This window comes from Oncorhynchus clarkii, chromosome 20, assembly GCF_045791955.1.
Source record: "Oncorhynchus clarkii lewisi isolate Uvic-CL-2024 chromosome 20, UVic_Ocla_1.0, whole genome shotgun sequence".
NCBI classification, from domain to species: domain Eukaryota; kingdom Metazoa; phylum Chordata; class Actinopteri; order Salmoniformes; family Salmonidae; genus Oncorhynchus; species Oncorhynchus clarkii.
Window position 1 is genome coordinate 64,630,077 of NC_092166.1, and position 19,734 is coordinate 64,649,810.

Consider the following 19,734-nt stretch of genomic DNA (forward strand, 5'->3'; position numbering starts at 1 on the left):
GTAAGAGCGCTGATCAGTAGCGTAAGTAGCGCCCCCTTGAGTGACACCAGCCGGTAGCCAATCAAGACAGAGCGGTGCAAATGGGATATGTATGCCACAAAACTCCTGCCACAACACGAGCGCAGCTGATGAAATGATTCCATTCTCTCGAATCACAAGACAAGATGGTCAGTACAGTGCAAAAACAATATGGAAAAGATTGGAATTTAGACAGTTCACATGTTCATGAAAATATAATATAGAATAATTATATTAAAGTAATATCAAATATGAGAGGATTATCATGTTCCCCAAAATAAGGATGTCTTCTTTTTATTTGTTTTGGACCACAAGTCCCGTGAGCCAACGCTTTGTTTGTACATTTCTAGCACATACAGTGGTCCTAGGGGACTGAATTTTGTGAATGACGGCCACCCCTGTCCAATTCCCATACGCGCTGTGTTGCTATCTGCCCAAATATGGTAAACAAATCTACCACCACCAATTACATTTCACGGAGTTACATTATCGACAGTCTCGCGGCGGGTGTATTTAAAGTACATTCAGACGCGTCATGTCTGCGCAGTGAGGTCAATATTGCAGCCAAAACCACACAGCACAAGCTATATTACCAATATACATTCACTAAATAACTTATGGCATGTTTATAAACAATGTGTTTAATATCCTGCTGTCATTTGAAATTAATCTCTCAGTGTTTTGTGCTATGAATAATTTGTGTTTATAATATGTTTCCACTGGCCTACTGTTTTTTTCTCTCTGTCATTCCCCACGCAACTCATAAGAATACCTCATAAGAATACCCAATAACAACAGTCCCTGTTGCCTGTACTTAAAATGGCATTGATGGGGATGCAGGGTGAAAGGAAAATAGCACTGTAGCCACAGGGTGTAGACTGTGTGTATATAGAACCCTCAATACCATCAATAAACTGCCAAGGATTGTGGGAAACTGGACACTGTAAACATCCTGTTATTGGCCTTGTGTGTGTGTGTGTGTGTTTTTGTGAGCACGATTTAGGCTTTGGAAAAAGAGACACCTGCTGGTGAAATGGTCCTTTTGAGCAGTGCATAGGTCAGAGATCAAAATAAAATAGATTTCCTATTACTGTATAGCCATCCTTAGAGCACAGCCAAACCCCAAAATTATAGTTTTGGACTCTATGAATATGGAAAATGTTGCCTCTTTTAGTACTGTAATTCCCTTTTTGTTTGATCTGCTTACCTTTATGAAGACCCTTTGATGACTTCATAATTAGACCAAACACCCTGGCATGATTTCAGTTTCCTGAAAGAAAGTGGGCTAGACGTCATGCAGGACTAGGTGCATAATGATAGATTATAAGACATCCCCGATTACATTAGACCCCTGTCTGTACACTGTACACATACTGTATGCCATAGGCCTCTCTTGAGAAACATTGCTGCTGCCTCTCACAGCAATAAGAACAGCTGGTCAAACATTTACCCTGTTTCACCAGGGCCCTTTGTGAATGAACTGAAACTAACCTGGAAGCATTTTGAAACCATGTGATGCCTCCTTCCTTCCGTGACTGACAGCAGCATGTGACAGCTGGATTGGTTTATCTCAGTTTTTAAATGCAGTGATGCGACCCACTCCTCCTTTGACCCAGCATTCAGAGCTCTACTTTGCCCCAGATCTGTACAGGCAGCTAGGCCTACTGATTGTGAACCCCCTCTGCTATCCAGTCTTATACAGTCCTGGATGGTGCATGGACCAAAGGCTCCTTAGTACATGAATGTCCACTATTAATAGTGTAATGATTAAGAGACGGTAGTATTATCCCACCACTGCCACCAATGTAACAAATGAGGGGGAACAGCCAGCTCGGGGTTCCAACCATCCTGTTCTGTGTCATAAGGTCCAGACTTCTTGGGAGAGGCATTAGTATAGGATTCTAAGGCCAACATACAAAGATTCAGAGAAACTACATCAGAGGCTAAATTAGGTGAAAGTGAAAGTGCAAAGATTGTGTATGTTGTGTAACCAGTCCAGGGATTATGAAAGGGAAACTGCCATAGAGTGTACACATGGTCCAGGGTTGAGCAACAGGGTTACAGCACAGGTCACTGTAAAGCCGTCAACTGCATGAGGGAGAGTTGGGTCAGGTCAGGTTATGATCCGTAATCTGTTTTAACCTCTAGAAAATGCCTGATCTATCGCTGGCTCTGGTCTGGGGCCATCTGTTTGAAGGTACTGAAACCACCATAGGGAGCATCTCAATAGTCTAGTGGGGTTTCCTCTGCTCATGCCCTATACTTCATTTGCATTGATCTACATGCACGTACAGTGCATTTGGAAAGTATTCAAACCTATTCCCTTTTTCCACATTTTGTTACGTTACAGCCTTATTCTAAAATGGATTAAATACATTTTTTTCCTCATCAATCTACACACAATATCCCATAATGACAAAGCAAAAACATATATTTTTTAAATGTTTGCCAATTTATTAAAAATAAAAACAGACATACATTTAGAAACACAGTCTTCCTAGAGCTGGCCGCCCGGCCAACCTGAGGAATTGGTGAAGGGCCTCGGTCAGGGAGGTCACCGAGTACCCAATGGTCACTCTGACAGAGTTCCAGAGTTCCTATGTGGAAATGGGAGAACCTTCCAGAAGGACAATCATCTCTGCAGTACTCCACCAATCAGGCATTTATGGTAGAGTGGACAGACAGAAGCCATTCCTCAGTAAAAGGCACATGACAACCCGCTTGGAGTTTGCCAAAAGATGGAACTCTTTGGCTTGAACGCCAAGCGTCACGTCTAGAGGAAACCTGGTACAATCCCTACACTGAATCATGGTGGTGGCAGCATCATGCTGTGGGGATGTTTTTCAGCACCAGGGACTGGGAGACTAGTCAGGACCGGGGGAAAGATGAACGGAGTAAAGTGCCGAGTGATCCTTGATGAGAACCTGCTCCAGAGTTTTCAGGACCCCAGACTGGGGTGAAGGTTTACCTTCCAACAGGACAACGACCCTAATCACACTGCCAAGACAATGCAGGAGTGGCTTTGAGACAAGTCTCTGAATGTCCCTGAGTGGCCCAGCCAGACCCCAGACTTGAACCCATTTGAACATCTCTGGAGAGACCTGAAAATAGCTGTGCAGTGACACTCCCCATCCAACTTGATGACAGCGCTTTAGAGGATTTGCAGAGAAGAATGGGGGAAACTCCCCAAATACAGGTGTGCCAAGCTTGTAGCATCATACCCAATTAGACTCGAGGCTGTAATCGCTGCCAAAGGTGCTACAACAAAGTACTGAGTGAAGGGTCTGAATACTTATGTAAATGTGATATTTCAGATATATTTTTTTATACATTTGAAAAATGTTCTAAAAACCAGTTTGGGGTATTATGTGTAGATTGATGAGGGGGAAAAACATTTAATCCATTTTAAAATAAGGCTGTAACATAACCAGTGGTGTAAAGTATTTCAGTATAAATACTTTAAAGTACTACATAAGTAGTTTTGGGGGGTATCTGTACTTTCCTTTGCTATTTATATTTGTGACTACTTTTACTTTTACTTCACTACATTCCTGAAGAAAATCATGTACTTTTTACTCCATACATTTTCCCTGACTCCCAAAAGTACCAGTTACATTTTGAATGCTTAGCAGGACAAGTAAATGGTCACGTACATCCCTGGCCATCTCTGCTTCCTCTGATCTGATGGACTCACTAAACACAAATGCTTTGTTTGTAAATTATGCCTGAGTGTTAGAGTATGGACCTGGCTATCCATACATTAAAAAACAACAAGAAAATGGTGCCGTCTGGTTTGCTTAATATAAGGAATTTGAAATGATTTATACCTAAGTATATTTTAGCAATTACATTTACTTTTGATATTTAAGTATATTTCAAACCAAATACTTTTAGACTTTTACTCAAGTAGTATTTTACTGGGTGACTTTCACTTTTACTTTAGTAATTTTCTATTAAGGTATCTTTACTTTTACTCAAGAATTACGTGTGGGTACTTTTTCCACCACTGAACATTCGGAATACGGAATACTTTCCGAATGCACTGTACAAACCAGGAATTTTCTTTCACCTGTGCAGTTCTTTCATATCAATACAGATTGATTCAGCTCTCTGGATAGAGGTGCATTATCTTAATTTGATCACCCCGTTGCAGGAGAACTGTCCTGCAATGCAGGACATATAATACTTGAAGTTTATTTGAGGTTTTAAAAAGCTCCTGCAGTTTGTATTTTCCACTTTGAAATTTTAGATTTTCCTGCTGTAGCAATCTGGCTCAAATTAAAATAATCTGTAGGTAGGCCTACTGGAAGTGAGTTTCAGCTGCAGTACACTGTATTTCCACAGAGTGGCAGTGCATCTCTATGAGTGGAGCTGAGGTAGTTTTCAATAGGCAATAGATGGAAACAGGGTTTTTTCCTCTGTTTTTTTTTTTGTAAACTTATCAGTATTACTACATTTACATTTACATCTATTCCATCAAATAAACCACCATTTTGTTTTTTACCATAATTCGGCACTCTCGCTGACCTTGCTTGGTGAGCGAAAAAAACGAAACAACGCCACATGCTGTAGAAGACAGATGTTGGGCCCAGTTATCCCTCTTGCTTCGTCTCTTGCTTCGTGTGACAAATAAATTATTTACTATAGCTCTCACCTTGGGCCAATCAGTGTAATCTTGTAAATGCCGGATCTCTATGGCAAGACGCATCATTTACCCAAGTTTGTTCAAAATCGGGCCAGTGCTGTCTGAGATATCGTGTGTGACTAATGTACGAACTGACAGACAGAGACAGATCCACAGTTCCCTCACCGATTTCATTGTGGGGGACAATAATAACAAGAGGAATAAATACACAATGAGTAACGTGGCTACAGTATATACACTGGGTACCAGTAAAGAGTCAATGTGCTTGAGGGGTATGAGGTAGAGGTACTGTAGATACAGTTGAAGTCTGAAGTTTACATACACTTTAGCCAAGTATATTTAAACTCAGTTTTTCACAATTCCTGACATTTAATCCTAGTAAATATTCCCTGTTTTAGGTCAGTTAGGATCACCACTTTATTTTAAGAATGTGAAGTGTCAGAATTATAGTAGAGAGAATTATTTATTTCAGCTTTTATTTCTTTCATCACATTCCCAGTGGGTCAGAAGTTTACATACACTCAATTAGTATTTGGTAGCATTGTCTTTAAATTGTTTAACTTGGGTCAAACGTTTCAGGTAGCCTTCCATAATCTTCCCACAATAAGTTGGGTGAATTTTGACCCATTCCTCCTGACAGAGCTGGTGTAACTGATTCAGGTTTGTAGGCCTCCTTGCTCGCACTCACCTTTTCAGTTCTGCCCACAAATTTTCTATAGGGTTAAGATCAGGGCTTCGTGATGGCCACTCCAATACCTTGACTTTGTTGTTCTTTAACCATTTTGCCACAACTTTGGAAGTATGCTTGGTGTCAATGTCCATTTGGAAGACCCATTTGCAACCAAGCTTTAACTTCCTGACTGATGTCTTGTGATGTTGCTTCAATATATCCACATAAATTTCCTGCCTCATGATGTCATCTATTTTGTGAAGTGCACCAGTCCCTCCTGCAGCAAAGCGGGATACAAAAGTCAGATATTACCTCACCACAAAATCTACAGGGAGAGCTAGAAAGTTTAAGCCCCCTTGGGTGCTGCCATAGATTTACATTTAGAAGTGTCCATCCAAGAAGGCTCAAGGTCATTGGCCACAGATAAAACTAACGTATCAGTGCTCATCGGCCATTGGACATAAACATAACACAACAAGTACGAAATCGCAAATTCAACAATGAGTGGTTTGGAAGGAATCAGTGGCTAACTGCAAGCATTGCAAAGCAATCACTGTTTTGCTTCCCCTGCTATTCAGTGGAGAGGGTGTGTGGTCCAAGTCTGGGTTTAATTTGTCTATTTTCCACGTTAAAAGGATAAACATTCACACGCAACCCCATGGGCCAGAAAATGTTGAATACATTGGCCATGCTGTCAATCCAGCATGCTTTTTTGCACGTTCACAACAACTGGAAACTCGGAACAGGGAAATCTCAGATTTCAGGGAGTTCAAGACAGCTGGGAACTTGGGTAGAAATGTGCTCCGACTGGGAATATACATTTTGAATGATCATCCAACTCGGAATTCGAAGTCGGGAACTCGGGCGTCTTTCTAGAGCTCTGACCTGAAGATCACTGATGTCGTGATTCGATCTTGTTTTTTTCAGAGTTCCCAGTTGTCTTGAAAGTCCCATAAATCCAGAGAATGCCAGACTTTGATGATCAAGTAACATGACAAAATTTGGCCACAAGTAGGACTGCCGCACCACCTTCCTGTACAAGTGAGTACAACACAATGGTGAATACAAAAATGTCTTGTATGCTGCTGCATAAATTATGTAATATGCCAGGGAGATATGTATACTGTAGCTAAGAAAGTAACACTAACTGTATGTTGTGAGTAAGCTGTTAGTAGCCCATGTGCCTCACCCTAATGATTTGGTCCCTTTCCCCCTCATAACTTAGCCTACTGTTCTAATTTGGTGGTGCACATGTAGCATATAGCCTGTTTAGAGAAATGTAATCATTGAATGTTGTAGGAGCTTTCATTGTCTGCTTATATGCCTCCTTTATATATCCTACAGTTCTGACTTGGTGTACAGGGAGAATACTGTAAGAACAGTCCATGTTCTGAATTCTGTCGCTGTACATTTCAAAAGTGCTGGACAAATAGTTATGTTGACTATGTTAGTCTTAGCTGCGCTGTTAGGCAGGTGTAGCGGTGGTAAGGATTCACTCAAAGGTGCTAAAAAGAAAGCTCTGCTTTTGGGACAGCTTTATGTAGGCCCTAACACTTTGTGGGCACAATTTATCACATTATAGTGCAATTCATGTATTGTGAAGTGTTGTGTTGTGTTGTGTAGTGGCTTTGCTGTCATACAGCTAAAAAAAATGGAGTTTGCCCAACCAAGATTTACATGCTAAAATCGCCACTGGCTGTTTGGCCAAAATGCTTCACAGATGCGTTTTCTTTTGTTGTATTAGCTAATTAGGCTAATGACCTATCAGACGATAAATCGAATTATTCTGTAGATTCAATCTGAGTCTGTTGATAGGGCCAAATGATCAACAAGCTATTTCTATTTTTGGGTGCTATTATTATCATTTTTGGGGGCCATAATGAACAATCAATTCTCTGGTTATGGACATTGCGCAGCTCTGTGGAATCAAGCAAAGCAGACCACTCCGACTAGTTCTAATTTACTGAGATCTGGTCTAATAATTGAGACTTGTTGTGTTTGAACGGATGATCTGCCAAGAATGAAATAATTTTGTTTTGTTTGGAGCCCTGTTAAGTATATGAAATAATCTATGCCTATACAATATCTAGTAGCGTTTCACTTTTGCTAATTGGCCGTTATACAAATGGGGTGAGAGTAAACTGGGAAAGTAAATGGACAATTTTCCTTTGCCGAGTTTAAAAAAATATTTAATTAAGCCATGCAGGCGCTGCTCATTGGGATGCTTCGTAAGAACACTGACATGAATGAACATCTCAAGCAGGCAGCCTAAGATCAGCATTTGTGCATAATGTTTTTTGTATTCGCTAATAATATAGCACTTAAATAAAATGAAAATGTTTTTATTTAGACGGCTAATTTCTTTACTAATTCATGTTTCACATTAGGAGAGGGGGGGACGACACTTTTTTCCCCTCATGTCTTGCTTGTTATATGTGCTTATTGTGTTATGTTGTCTTGTGTTGTTATTTTGTTTTTCTTTCCTGTGTTTATTATGTCACTCCTAAGATGATTATGAATTTGAAAATGAAATGCTCAAATACAACTTTGTGAGCCATAATGTCAATAGTTTGGATAGCACTTTGAAAAATACAAAAATATGGTGTTATTTGAATAAAAAGAGAGTAGACAGCTTTTCTACGAGAGACTAATCTCTTACCACCTGCTCATGAGCAACTTTGATCTGGATGGGTTGAAAGTTCTCTATTCCTCTTTTACATCCGACACTAGAGGTACTGCCATCCTGATTAGACAAAATATGTATTTTTCCCCAGAATAAATTAAGTCTGAGGTCATGTTACTAAACTGCTACTTCCCTAATCATGATGACCCCAAGTGTGTGTGTGTGTGTGTGTGTGTGTGGGGGGGATTTTATTTGTATTTTGGATGCCATTTTTGAGAAATCATCGACTAATGTCCAATCATTGTCCAATATGTCTATAGTACTTGTCCATAAAACTCTAGATTTGGGACTTCAAGAAGTATGGAGCACAACATCCTAATGAAAGGCTATTTTTTACTCTAGTGTACACAAATCCTATTCAGCAATACATTTGTTCTTTGTTCCATAAAACATTTTTCTCTAAGATTTCAAATTGTGTTTAGTATCCTAGAATCCTATTTGGCCACTCTGTCCTGTTTATTGCAATTGAATTTGCCGAACCTCCTTTGACACCTAAGTCTTGGAAATTCAACATTTCATTACTAGTAAATGATGAATTTATTGATTATGTTCATTTGAAGTGCACGGGAACACAGCAGTATGCCTTGAAAGGTCTGGGATACCCTGAAAGTGTACTTTAGAGGGAACAACATAGCATTTGCTTCTTCTCTAAAAAGGAAAACAAAAGATGAATTCAAATATATTGAAAAGGAGATAAAACACTTGGAGAATCTGCATTCGGTTACTAAAGAATCTATCACACTTCGCCAACTAGAGAATTAAAATATGAGATATAACACCTTGATATATTCACTCTATAGAACTATCTATTTTAAAAACAAAACAAAGATATGTAGAACAAGGTGAAATGGCTGGCAAGTTACTGGCTTGGCAAAGAAAGAAAGAAACAGAAAGAAAGGATGGCTGTAAGGTCTGCTTCCAACTCACACTCTCAATCATGTAGATCCCCTGAACGCAGCTCACTTTCCAGACCACTTTCCAGCTCACACTCTCAAACACAAAGATCCCCTGAACGCAGCTCACTTTCCAGACCACTTTCCAGCCCCCACTCTCAAACACAAAGATCCCCTGAACGCAGCTCACTTTCCAGACCACTTTCCAGCCCCCACTCTCAAACACAAAGATCCCCTGAACGCAGCTCACTCTCCAGTTCCTAATCACCTGAATTCTGATCACCTGTTCACACACCTGTATGTCATTATCACACACTATTTAGTTCAGTTCTTTGCATCCCATCATTGTGAGGTATTGTTTGTTTTACTTTAGCCTAGCGGATTTCCTGTTATCAACCTATTGCCTGATCTTCCGAACGACATTTGGATCCCCTGTGTATGACCTTCTGCCTGCCCCTGGACCCAGCTACCTGCCTCCTCCTGTGGTCCTTTACAAATAAGCACCTGCTGTGCCCTCTGCTTGAAACCAACTCTCTGTCTCCCATCGTGTTCATTACAAGGGTAGTGTTAGATTGAACAGTTGATCCATTTCAAATTAATGAAACGTTTAGACTATTCTATGAAGACTTGTACTCAACTAGTTTGCAATGTAACTCAGACTCTTTAATGCCTTCCTGAAAGATATCAATATACCAACTTTATAACTTAGGGCTAGAGGTCCCGGGACAACTTTCGGTGAAACTGGAGGGCGCGCAATTCATTTAAATAATCATAAATAATATGGATTTTCAACATGTATGTACATATGTTTCTTATATTGGCTGAAAGCTTACATTCTTGTTAATCTAACTGCACTGACTGATTTACAGTAGCTATTACAGCAAAAACATGCCATGTGATTGTTTGAGGATGGCGCCCCAAATCAAAATATTTTTCCACTGTCACAGGTTTTATACATTCACAAATAACGATTAAATATTCACTTACTTTTTGAAAATCTTTCTCTGATTTTTCATCCTAAGGGTCCCAGCTATAACATGTAGTGTCGTTTAGTTAGATAAAATCCTTCTTTATATCCCAAAAAGTCAGTTTAGTTGGCGCCATTGATTTGAGTAATCCACTCGTTCATCATGCAGAGAAAGGAATCCGAAACTCTGCTTCAACAAGTCAAAATACATTTCCAGTTACTCCTCAGATACCCTAAAATGTAATCAAACTATAATATTTCTTACGGAAAGAAGTATGTTCAATAGCAAACCGATTTTAGCAGGTGCGTAATGTCTTCATAGCGCACCTAAACACGAATTTCCAAGACTGTGTCCTTCTGCTAAAACTGATATTTCTTATTTGTTTTTGAAGTTACAAGCCTGAAACCTTGAACATAGACTGCTGACACCCTGTGCCATAGGAATTGCATCCAGGGAGCTACATTTCAATATGACCTTTCTCTTGAATTTATAAAAGGTTGGTCTCAAAAAAAATAATTCTGGTTGGTTTTTCTTTGGATTTTCTCCTACCATATCTATTGTGTTATATTCTCCTACATTATTTCTAATCTAAATTTCTACAAACTTCAAAGTGTTTTCTTTCCATTGGTACCAATTATATACATATCCTGGCTTCAGGGCCTGAGCTACAGGCAGTTTACTTTGGGCACGTCATTCAGACAGCAAGTGGAGAAAAAAGGGGCCTAGCCCTAAAGAAGCAAGGCTAAATTTAGATCAAGACATTATTACTGAGGAGCTATCAGATGCTATGGGTTCCCTCCAAAATGGAAAGGCATTGGGATTAGATTGGTTACCTATAGAATTATATAGGCAATTCTCTGAGTGGTTGATGCCTCTTTTTCTTCCTATGATCAAGGTCTGTCTAGAGTAAAAAACAGCTTTACATGTTGCAGCTATTACTTTACTGAAACAATAAAGATTAAGATCATACATTGGGCTCCTCCCATAGACCAGTCACTTTTCTGTTGATTATAAATTGATTGCTAAAATATTAACTCTGCGCCTACCGTCACATACACACAGACCAAACTGGTTTTCTGCAGGGTCGTCTCTCGTCTGTTCATTTAAGTATATTTTAATTTAAGTCTTTCTTTTTCATGCTAATGATCTTAAGACCCCAAATGTTGCAGTGTCCCTTGAAGCTGAAAAAGCATTTGAGAGTGGAATGGAATTACCTTATGTCTGTATGGTCAAGGTTTAATTTTGATCCAATTTTTATCTCATGGATTCAAGATCTTTATAATTCACCAATGGCAGTACTGTAGTAAACCCCCCCCCCCCCCCCTTCCTGTTGTCTCAAGGGACAAGGCAAGGCTGTCTGGCCAGTGCAGGACTTTTTGCTATGGTCATAGAACCCCTTGCCACCATGTTTAGAGCACATGACCAAATTAAATGAATTACAATTGGAAAAGAATACCATATTGCATCATTATATGTAAATTATGTCTTTCTCTATCTCCAAGACCCCTCATACTAAATTCCAGTCCTCCTGTCATTGCTTGAAGAGTTTGGTAAACTATCTTATTACAAAGCCAATTGTTTCAAGACAGATATTATGTGTAAATCTACCTTCAACCCCAAACCTTTACAAGACCAATTCAAATGGAAATGGTCCTTGATGTATACCCATATACGGTCTGATATACCACAGATTTCAGTCAATTGATTATAAACTGGGTAGTTCGAACCCTGAATGCTGATTGGCTGACAACCGTGGTATATCGGACCATATACCGTGGGTATGACAAAACCTTTATTTTTACTGCTCTAATTATTTTGGTAACCAGTCTACAATAGCAATTAGGCACCTAATGGTTTGTGGTATATAGCCAACATATCACATCTAAGGGCTGTATTCAGGCCTCCGCGTTGTACTGTGCATAAGAACAGCCCTTAGCCATGGTAAACTGGCCATTTACCACAACCATTCAAGCTTTTTTGCTTAATCAAATCCTCTGTTCTCATCGAACTGATTAATGAAAATGTTCATATTTGAAGATGGCAAAAAGGCCAGTCTCTTTGGCACATGACATGGAGTACAGGGGGTGGATTAGCTAAAGAGACTGGTACCCAGGGTAACTAACTGCCTTCCATTTTTTAAGACATTTATTTTCATTGTTAGAGAGGCCACTTGAGTATCTGGTCAATGTCAAGGATAATCTGTCATCACACACGAACACATTTCAGTTATCTCAATTTGCCCATTCGTTGGGGATTACATGTTTACTGTTACCTTGTATTTCTATGATCTTTCTTTCTCTCTGCATTGTTGGGAAGGGCTGTAAGTAGGCTAAGCACTTCCCTTTAGTTTACCTGTTGTTTACAAAGCAGGTAACAAATAACATTTGAATTGTACAACTTGAGTCATTTTGGATTTTATTTCAAAACCATTATGTTGTTTGAAGACTAATATTCATGGCATGTAAATTAAACTAAACAAAAACAATTCATATTCCTATGCTTTATTATAGTTTGATGCACTTGTGTAGGAATTTCTTCTCATATTTCCCTCTGCAGTTGAATGGAGCTATTTGATAGTTTACAGTAAATAAGGGGTTAGTTATTAAATGTGGACTAAATGTATGGAATATTGAGGGTAAAGTGCAGTGCAAGCGCGGGACATGTGGCGCGGCGTTTCAGCGCTCCACGGGAGGACTGTCGCGCCAAATCGCTCTCAACGGGTTATGGGTGACGTTTGGGGTCGGGACAACAATAGCCTTTAGGAAAGAAGAACGAGATGGCCAAGTGTTGTTGATTTTGTGGTATTTTTTGTATTCCGAGATTTAACCTAAAAGGGGCAATAATCAATTTAAACTACAAGAAAGCTTTTTCCCCGCCCCTGTTTCGGTAAAAAGCTTGGGCAGAGAAATGAAACCACTCTCAAATTCATAGACAGAGCTATGGATGCAAGGACTGACCATCCATGATATCACAATTATAGTTTTAACCATGTTTTGGGGCTATATAGTGTTTGTTAACATTTACTTTGTTTACCAACATTGGAGTAAAACAAGCTTATATTTCTGGTTCCGAGGGGCTACTACAGTTGAACTAAGCTCATGAGGCATGTATGTATATCATTTTAGAATCCATTGGTAGGCCTACATATCATTTATACGTCCAGAAATTGATATAACAACTTCAGATGATTTCCCCCTTTAACATAGGCTAGCCTACTGTGGATATAATTATTCGTATGCTACATCAATTCCGAGGTTGAATATGCAGTTCAGCGCGCTCCTCATATCCCCATGAACGTCAGCAGTGTCTGACAAGCCAAGTGAAACCTGGAGAGAAAGGAACCAGCCAATCAGAGACGTCCAATACGTTTAAAGGGCTTGTGGGCAGTCTCTCCACCTTTTATTATGAGCATCCAAAAACCTTCCAGCACCCAGACTTTTTCATGTATCATTCCGTAAAGCAACTGGCCGGGAATTAAATAATTAGGATTATGCCAAAACGACTGAAATGGATGAAATAATCTGATGGATTTTTAAATGAACAGCTGGATTCTACTTTGGTGAGCATTCCCCCTCTACTCTTGTTGCGCAGAGGATAGTGCTTCGCTGAAGTCCTTTGGGAATAGAGCACAGGGACGGATCGACAGACGGTTGCAACAGGTGCAAACTGTTCCCGAGCATCATCGCTGACCTGTCATTGAGGTAAGGATATAGGCTATCTTCTGTACTATGATCATTTTTATTACATTTTCGAATCACGTTTTGACACGTTGGCATGTTGAGCCAAATAGTCCATTTTTTAATGGTGTGTTTTTAATACTGTAATGGGGGTAGTGGATCAAATTAGAATTTGTATGTGTTTTTCAATATTTGTTTTGTGCAGGACATCTCATTGAACAGTCCTACAAAATTTTCACATTTTTGCGGGTGACGGTTTCGTGCGTGACGCTCAGAATGCCTGTCCTGATGAGTCCGGAGATCGCCTCCAAGTTTAAGGAGAAATGTCTGAAATTACAGCCGGAGAACCAGGACACCGCACCCGGGTCAGTGCACCTGGACGACAGCCTGACCAGCCTCCACTGGCTTCAGAACTTCTCCATCCTCAGCACTAACTCAGAAAGATCCACCGGCACCGGCTCCGGTTGCCCCTCACAGCACCTGGTCTCCTACCACCAGCGCCTGTACCCCCCGGGCACCGACTCCCCGTCTAGCCCTCCAGCAGGGGACACGGCCGCTACCGGGATGCCTCTCTGCCTCGGGAGCCCCGTTACCTCTGGCAGTAACTCCACCGACGCGCGTTTGGTGAATTATCCACACCACCAAACCACAACCTACCCCCACCTCAACCACCACATCATGCAGATCATCCCACCAGAGGAGATTGACTTTAAAACGAACCCCAAAGTCAAACCGCCTTATTCCTATGCCTCTCTCATCTGCATGGCCATGCAGGCCAGCAAGAAGCCCAAGGTGACTCTTTCCACCATCTATAACTGGATCACAGACAACTTCTGCTACTACAGACATGCTGAGCCCAGCTGGCAGGTAAATGACCCGGCTCTCCTCTGTCTCTCTATTATTGATTAGCTAAATGGTGACAGGGAGAGAAGAGAGGGGGAGAAGGGGGAGCAGAAGGTTTGCCACATGCATATTAAACCTGTTGTTTGTTTGTAAGAATATTAATGCACTTATACAACATACATTTAAAACCCATTTATCCTATTATTTCTCATAATCATCTAGTCTAACAGTAACTTACACTGTATTATATTATGTATGACACAGCTTGACTAGCCTAGTCATATTCATTTTCATTTACATTTCAAATCACAGAACATCTCTGCAATTTCTACCCTCCAAGAAATCTCTGTCAGGCTTCTTTCTCAGGGGGCCAAGCACAAGTGCTATACTGCTCCAGGGATGTGTGTGTGTGTGTGTGTGTGTGTGTGTGTGTGTGTGTGTGTGTGTGTGTGTGTGTGTGTGTGTGTGTGTGTGTGTGTGTGTGTGTGTGTGTGTGTGTGTGTGTGTGTGTGTGTGTGTGTGTGTGTGTGTTAATGAGGATCCCTGTGAGAGCTCCCTTGGCAGCCAAGCACGGCTGATCATGTTTGAAATGCACAGAACTCTACACTAGAAAGCCTCATTAGGTGCATTTGCTTTCCTACACAAACAACAACAATACCTCCTCCGCCTCTACCTTAAATGCCTTTCTCTTTCTCCCTCTCTCTATTTGACACACACACCATTCATACATTATATTAAATCAAATACACATTTAACATGGATTTAACACATTTGTTTCTTCTCCCCTCGCCCTCTCAGAACTCTATCCGCCATAACCTCTCGCTCAACAAGTGCTTCATGAAAGTTCCGCGGCAGAAGGATGAACCAGGGAAAGGAGGCTTCTGGCAGATCGACCCTCAGTACGCTGACATGTTCGTCAACGGAGTCTTTAAGAGAAGGAGAATGTCCTCCAGCCACTACAACACCCACAGGCAGAGCAAGCTCCTACACAACCAGGAAACTGGCTACCACAGAGCCACTCAGCAGGGCCAAGATGGCTACCACTACCAAGGAGCTGGAGCCGGCAACAAGCGTAAACAACCTTCTCCAAGGCAAAACAGCAAGATGGCGGGGACACCCAAATCCCCACTGTTAGCCACAGAGGCTCACAGCGCAGATGTAGTTCTGAGGGGAGACTTTGACCTTGCATCTGTGTTTGACGATGTCCTCAGTGGAAACTGCAGTACATTCGAAGACCTGGACATCAACACTGCTCTGAGCTCCCTGGGCTGCGAGCTGGATCTGACCCTGCAGGAGAAGCACTCTGTCGGGCTGGGGAGGTGGTGTGGAGAGGGGGACAACCAGACCCAGAACCAGACCCAGACCCATGACTCTTATGGCTACATGGAGCTGAGTGGCTCAGTGGGATGTAATAGTAGTAACATAGGGAACCTTTACATTCAACAACAGCAGCTGAACCAGGATCAGTTGTTACAGACCCACCTGCACCAGTTTGAGGAGGTGACTCTGTTCCCAGAGCAGCAGGAGGTGCACCCCTGGGAGGAGATGAAGGAGGATGTGCAGGCCATCCCTCAGACTCTGGATCAGGGCTTTGGTCTGTGTGAAGGATTCTTCTCAGAGATACAACCCTGGGAGAGGGCTGAGGCCTACCTGTGACAAACCAACCACTGTTGAACCAATGCTTACGCCACCCCTTAGCCAAGGGATTCAGGCCCTAGCCACGACTTCCTTATAGTAAATGCTGGGACAGGGGATTCAGGAGACTGCTGGTCATTCATGTCCTGTCCATGCAGTTCCTTCAGACTATGGTTAAAGACTGGGTTGTTGTGGTTTGAAGGAGCATGTTGTATTTGTTTCACAAGACAATGAAACACTATTGGTCTTACCTTCTGCTATGTGCTCCACACTCCAAACAGATATGCACTCTATTGGCTTGTGGGGCAGACCTACATACAGACGACTATTTTTCTACATTAGCCTCATGAAATCTTATATACATAAAATGTATTTTTTTCTTGTTTGTTTTTTTGCATTATGTTTTTGAGAGATCTATGCTGTATGTTTATGACTTTATGAAGATCTATATTTCTGGTTTGATCGCTGACTAGGGAAGTCAATGAAGTCAAATGCAGTACTTAGTGTTGGGTCATAGTCAAACCTATTGATCCAATTTCAATGTGTTTTTCAAGTAATCAATTTAATATATATATATATATCGATTAGAGTCTACGATAAGAGCCTAGATGGCCATGTGTCGTGTGTCATAGGCTATGGCAAAGCAGAAAGAGGGACAGAAATGAACTGAAATGCCTCAATCAGAATACCCAAGCATATGCACTTTGAGTGACAACAGGTATGTTTGAGGATAGAAAATATTTCTGCTGTGCATCAGAATGCTATTTTCCCTTGTTCCATAAAACATGCAACGTCACAGATTCAGCGTGCACACACCATCATTTGACAGCAACACCACAGCCTTCGTAGGCACTGACGGTTTTGTTCAAGTTTTCCATTTTTCTGCCAATCTTACATTTGATTGAACTCTATTAATGATTCTGTTCAGGATATACTGAGGAAATCTGAATTCTCTCACTGGGTGATTGGCTTCCATTTTGTGATAATGATTACTGATTTTTGATTGATTACGTCAAACCACGATAAATATATAAATGAACAACAATGGACTGTTTTTTTGAAAGGATGATTCATTTAAAATCGTATGTTGTTTGGGAAAACGGATGAACCAATGAAAAGGCTTGTGCTCTAGAAAGGTTTGATTTTTTTGAGTCAATTGTGAAGATCAGATCAACCTTTATACAATGTCTTCAATGTCATTCTGTTGTTTTTATTTGTACTCTTATAAGATGTTAAAAATGCAATCATGCCTCAATGCAATAAATGTTGTCAATTTAGACGTTTTATCTCATTCGTTTGCCATATTGCATGTGAAAGTCAAAGAAGCAATCCATTGGTCAATACGGCTCAAGAACAGCTTGTTCATAGATGAGAAGATACAGAGTTTCTCATTCTTGGTCAGGCCCAGACTAGCCTGGTCTCTCAGAATTGCAACATCACATTGAACAAATACCTATAACTCTGTGAGGTCTCTGCCAGTATCGTAGGTCGATGTGATCTGGCCAGGATCAGTGCTAGGATAGGTTATGAGCTGGTGAATAGAGGTTGAACAGGAAGGAGCATTATGTACAGATGGAAAGTTTATAGAATATAATGTGAAAGGAAACCTTGCTCTCTCAGTTCAGATGCCAAACAAAGACATCTCTTGCAGTTGGGACATGACGAACGGCATATGGGTTATTTTCTATTTCCAGTTGTCTAATTTTGCTGTATTCTTTCATTTGAAAGGTTAATGTCTCTCAGCAGTTATGTTGATCAAGTCTATATCCAGAGAACATTCTCTCAAACCAGGTTGGTTTGAACTAAGAGCAACAGTTTTCAAGGATATTGTGTCTGCGCCACACACACACGGTTTCTCCCTTCAAATCTCTTTTTAATTGAAAAAGCCAAAAAAGGGGAGAAAAATGTGGATTATCCAATCCCATTGGTTCTCCCTCCCTGCAGTTGGAGGTCAGGAGTAAAGATCTTTTGGGATCAGCCAAATAACTCAGATTCCTAGAAACAGCAGGGACTGTGCAAAGAGACAGAATCGTGAGGTTACGTGATTTCACAATTTCCTGAGAGCTGATGATAACTATGCTATATCAGTTACACACCAGCCTGTACCAGTTATTATGTTCCAGTCTCCCAGGAGTCCTGCTTATTCTAATGATAATGATGATGGTGGTGGTGAGGGTGTGTGTGTGCCTTGATGTGTGTCTATGTGTATGTATGTGTGTGTGGGGGGGGGGGGTTTGTAAATGTGTGTGTGTGTGAGGTTTAAATATTGGCCCCCATGTTTGAATAGATAACCTTATCTCTATGGAGGCAGGATTCTGCAGCTCTATTCACCCTGGCTCTGAGACCAGCGCTGCCCAGCACGCGGACGCTGTGACTGCAAGACCAGGAACAAGACTCGCCTGTCACAGTGGGCTAATGCTACGCTACTTTATAGCTTCTCTGGCACTGTGTGTGTGTGTGTGTGTGTTTTTTTTATAGCCCCGACTGGCAATCCATGGACAAACCCTGATTAGCGGGCTGCATACAGACCCCCCTAACACATACAGGACAGGAGGAGGGAATTTGAAAAGTGGAGGGGAGTGGCTAAGATAGGAAATACACCTCAACGATCTTTCTAATAGGTTTATGTTTATGTATGACATGTAAATTAGGTTCCATTTGTTCCATTTGTTCCATTTGACAATATTAGCTCTTTTCATCCATGTGCTTTGCTGTGTTCCTGTGATACAATGATTTACATTATGAAAGACCGTGCACGTACAAGGTCGTTGTGTCCAAAATTGTAGTCCGTGTGTGTGTGTGTGTGTGTGTGTGTGTGTGTGTGTGTGTGTGTGTGTGTGTGTGTGTGTGTGTGTGTGTGTGTGTGTGTGCGTGCGTGCGTTTGTGTGTGTGTGTGCCTACATGTCTACGTGTGTCCATGTGTCTGTCTGTCCAGAACACATTACATGTTAAAGCACTCAGCAGGCTGTGTTGAATGGGGTTCAGGGATGTTATTGTTAAGCTAAACCCAAAAGCTTTCCTGAAGCAATGAACCCTTCTGTCTATGTGACTATGATTAACAAGGGCAGTGTCTCGTAACTTCTTCTTTGGTCAAAGACGACAACCACCCATTCTAAATCGACCCCTAGCTATTCTAGGCACCTGAACTATAGCATATAGACGATGGAAGCAAAATAGTGAAAAAAACACCAACTAGTATAATAGGGGTCAAGGTGAAACTATTAACACATTATGAATATACCTATGAAATACTTTCAGGTCTACTCAAGTGCCTAGCAGTTAGGGACTGGGGTCGATTTGGAATTTGGTACCACCATTGAACCACTGTATAGTAGTAGTTATGGGGTTATCTATATGCTGCAGAACCGAGACCTTGAAATGGGAAACAGAGACATGACATTTATTTTCATGAATCTCATGAATAGCTTATAGTGCTCGCTCATTGTAGGAGATCCTCTCTGTCTATCAAATTGTGTAAAGTATCAGTCCAGTCAGGTCTCATAACTGGCCTCTAGTCTGATGAGGCAGTGCAATGGACTGTGGTGTATGATGGAGTTGGTATATGCCATAGTGATGTGTGCATTGGTGGTTTGTGTTTTTTGAGTGTGTGAACTGGTGTTCGCTCAGGAAAAATTGCCACTATTTTCCAGGGAGTCCCCCGGACTGTTTTCCAGAGGGTATTGGTGTGTGTTGCCACTGCCC

General features: G+C 41.1%; 1 protein-coding gene across 1 annotated transcript; it reads left to right on the forward strand.

The window, feature by feature from the left end:
- The first annotated feature begins 13,830 nt into the window (after positions 1–13,830).
- On the forward strand, positions 13,831–16,081 carry LOC139375641 (forkhead box J1b). The gene is made up of 2 exons (XM_071117442.1): positions 13,831–14,421; positions 15,196–16,081. The coding sequence occupies exons 1-2, from the start codon at positions 13,831–13,833 to the stop codon at positions 16,051–16,053; spliced, it is 1,449 nt and encodes a 482-aa protein (XP_070973543.1). The 3' UTR covers positions 16,054–16,081.
- Positions 16,082–19,734: the final 3,653 nt, after the last annotated feature.

Bases quoted from the DNA above. Each gene is read 5' to 3' on its own strand.
- LOC139375641 (XM_071117442.1), top strand. From the start codon at position 13,831: ATGCCTGTCCTGATGAGTCCGGAGATCGCCTCCAAGTTTAAGGAGAAA. The intron at 14,422-15,195 runs GTAAATGACCCG...TCGCCCTCTCAG, and splicing joins ATGCTGAGCCCAGCTGGCAG to AACTCTATCCGCCATAACCT.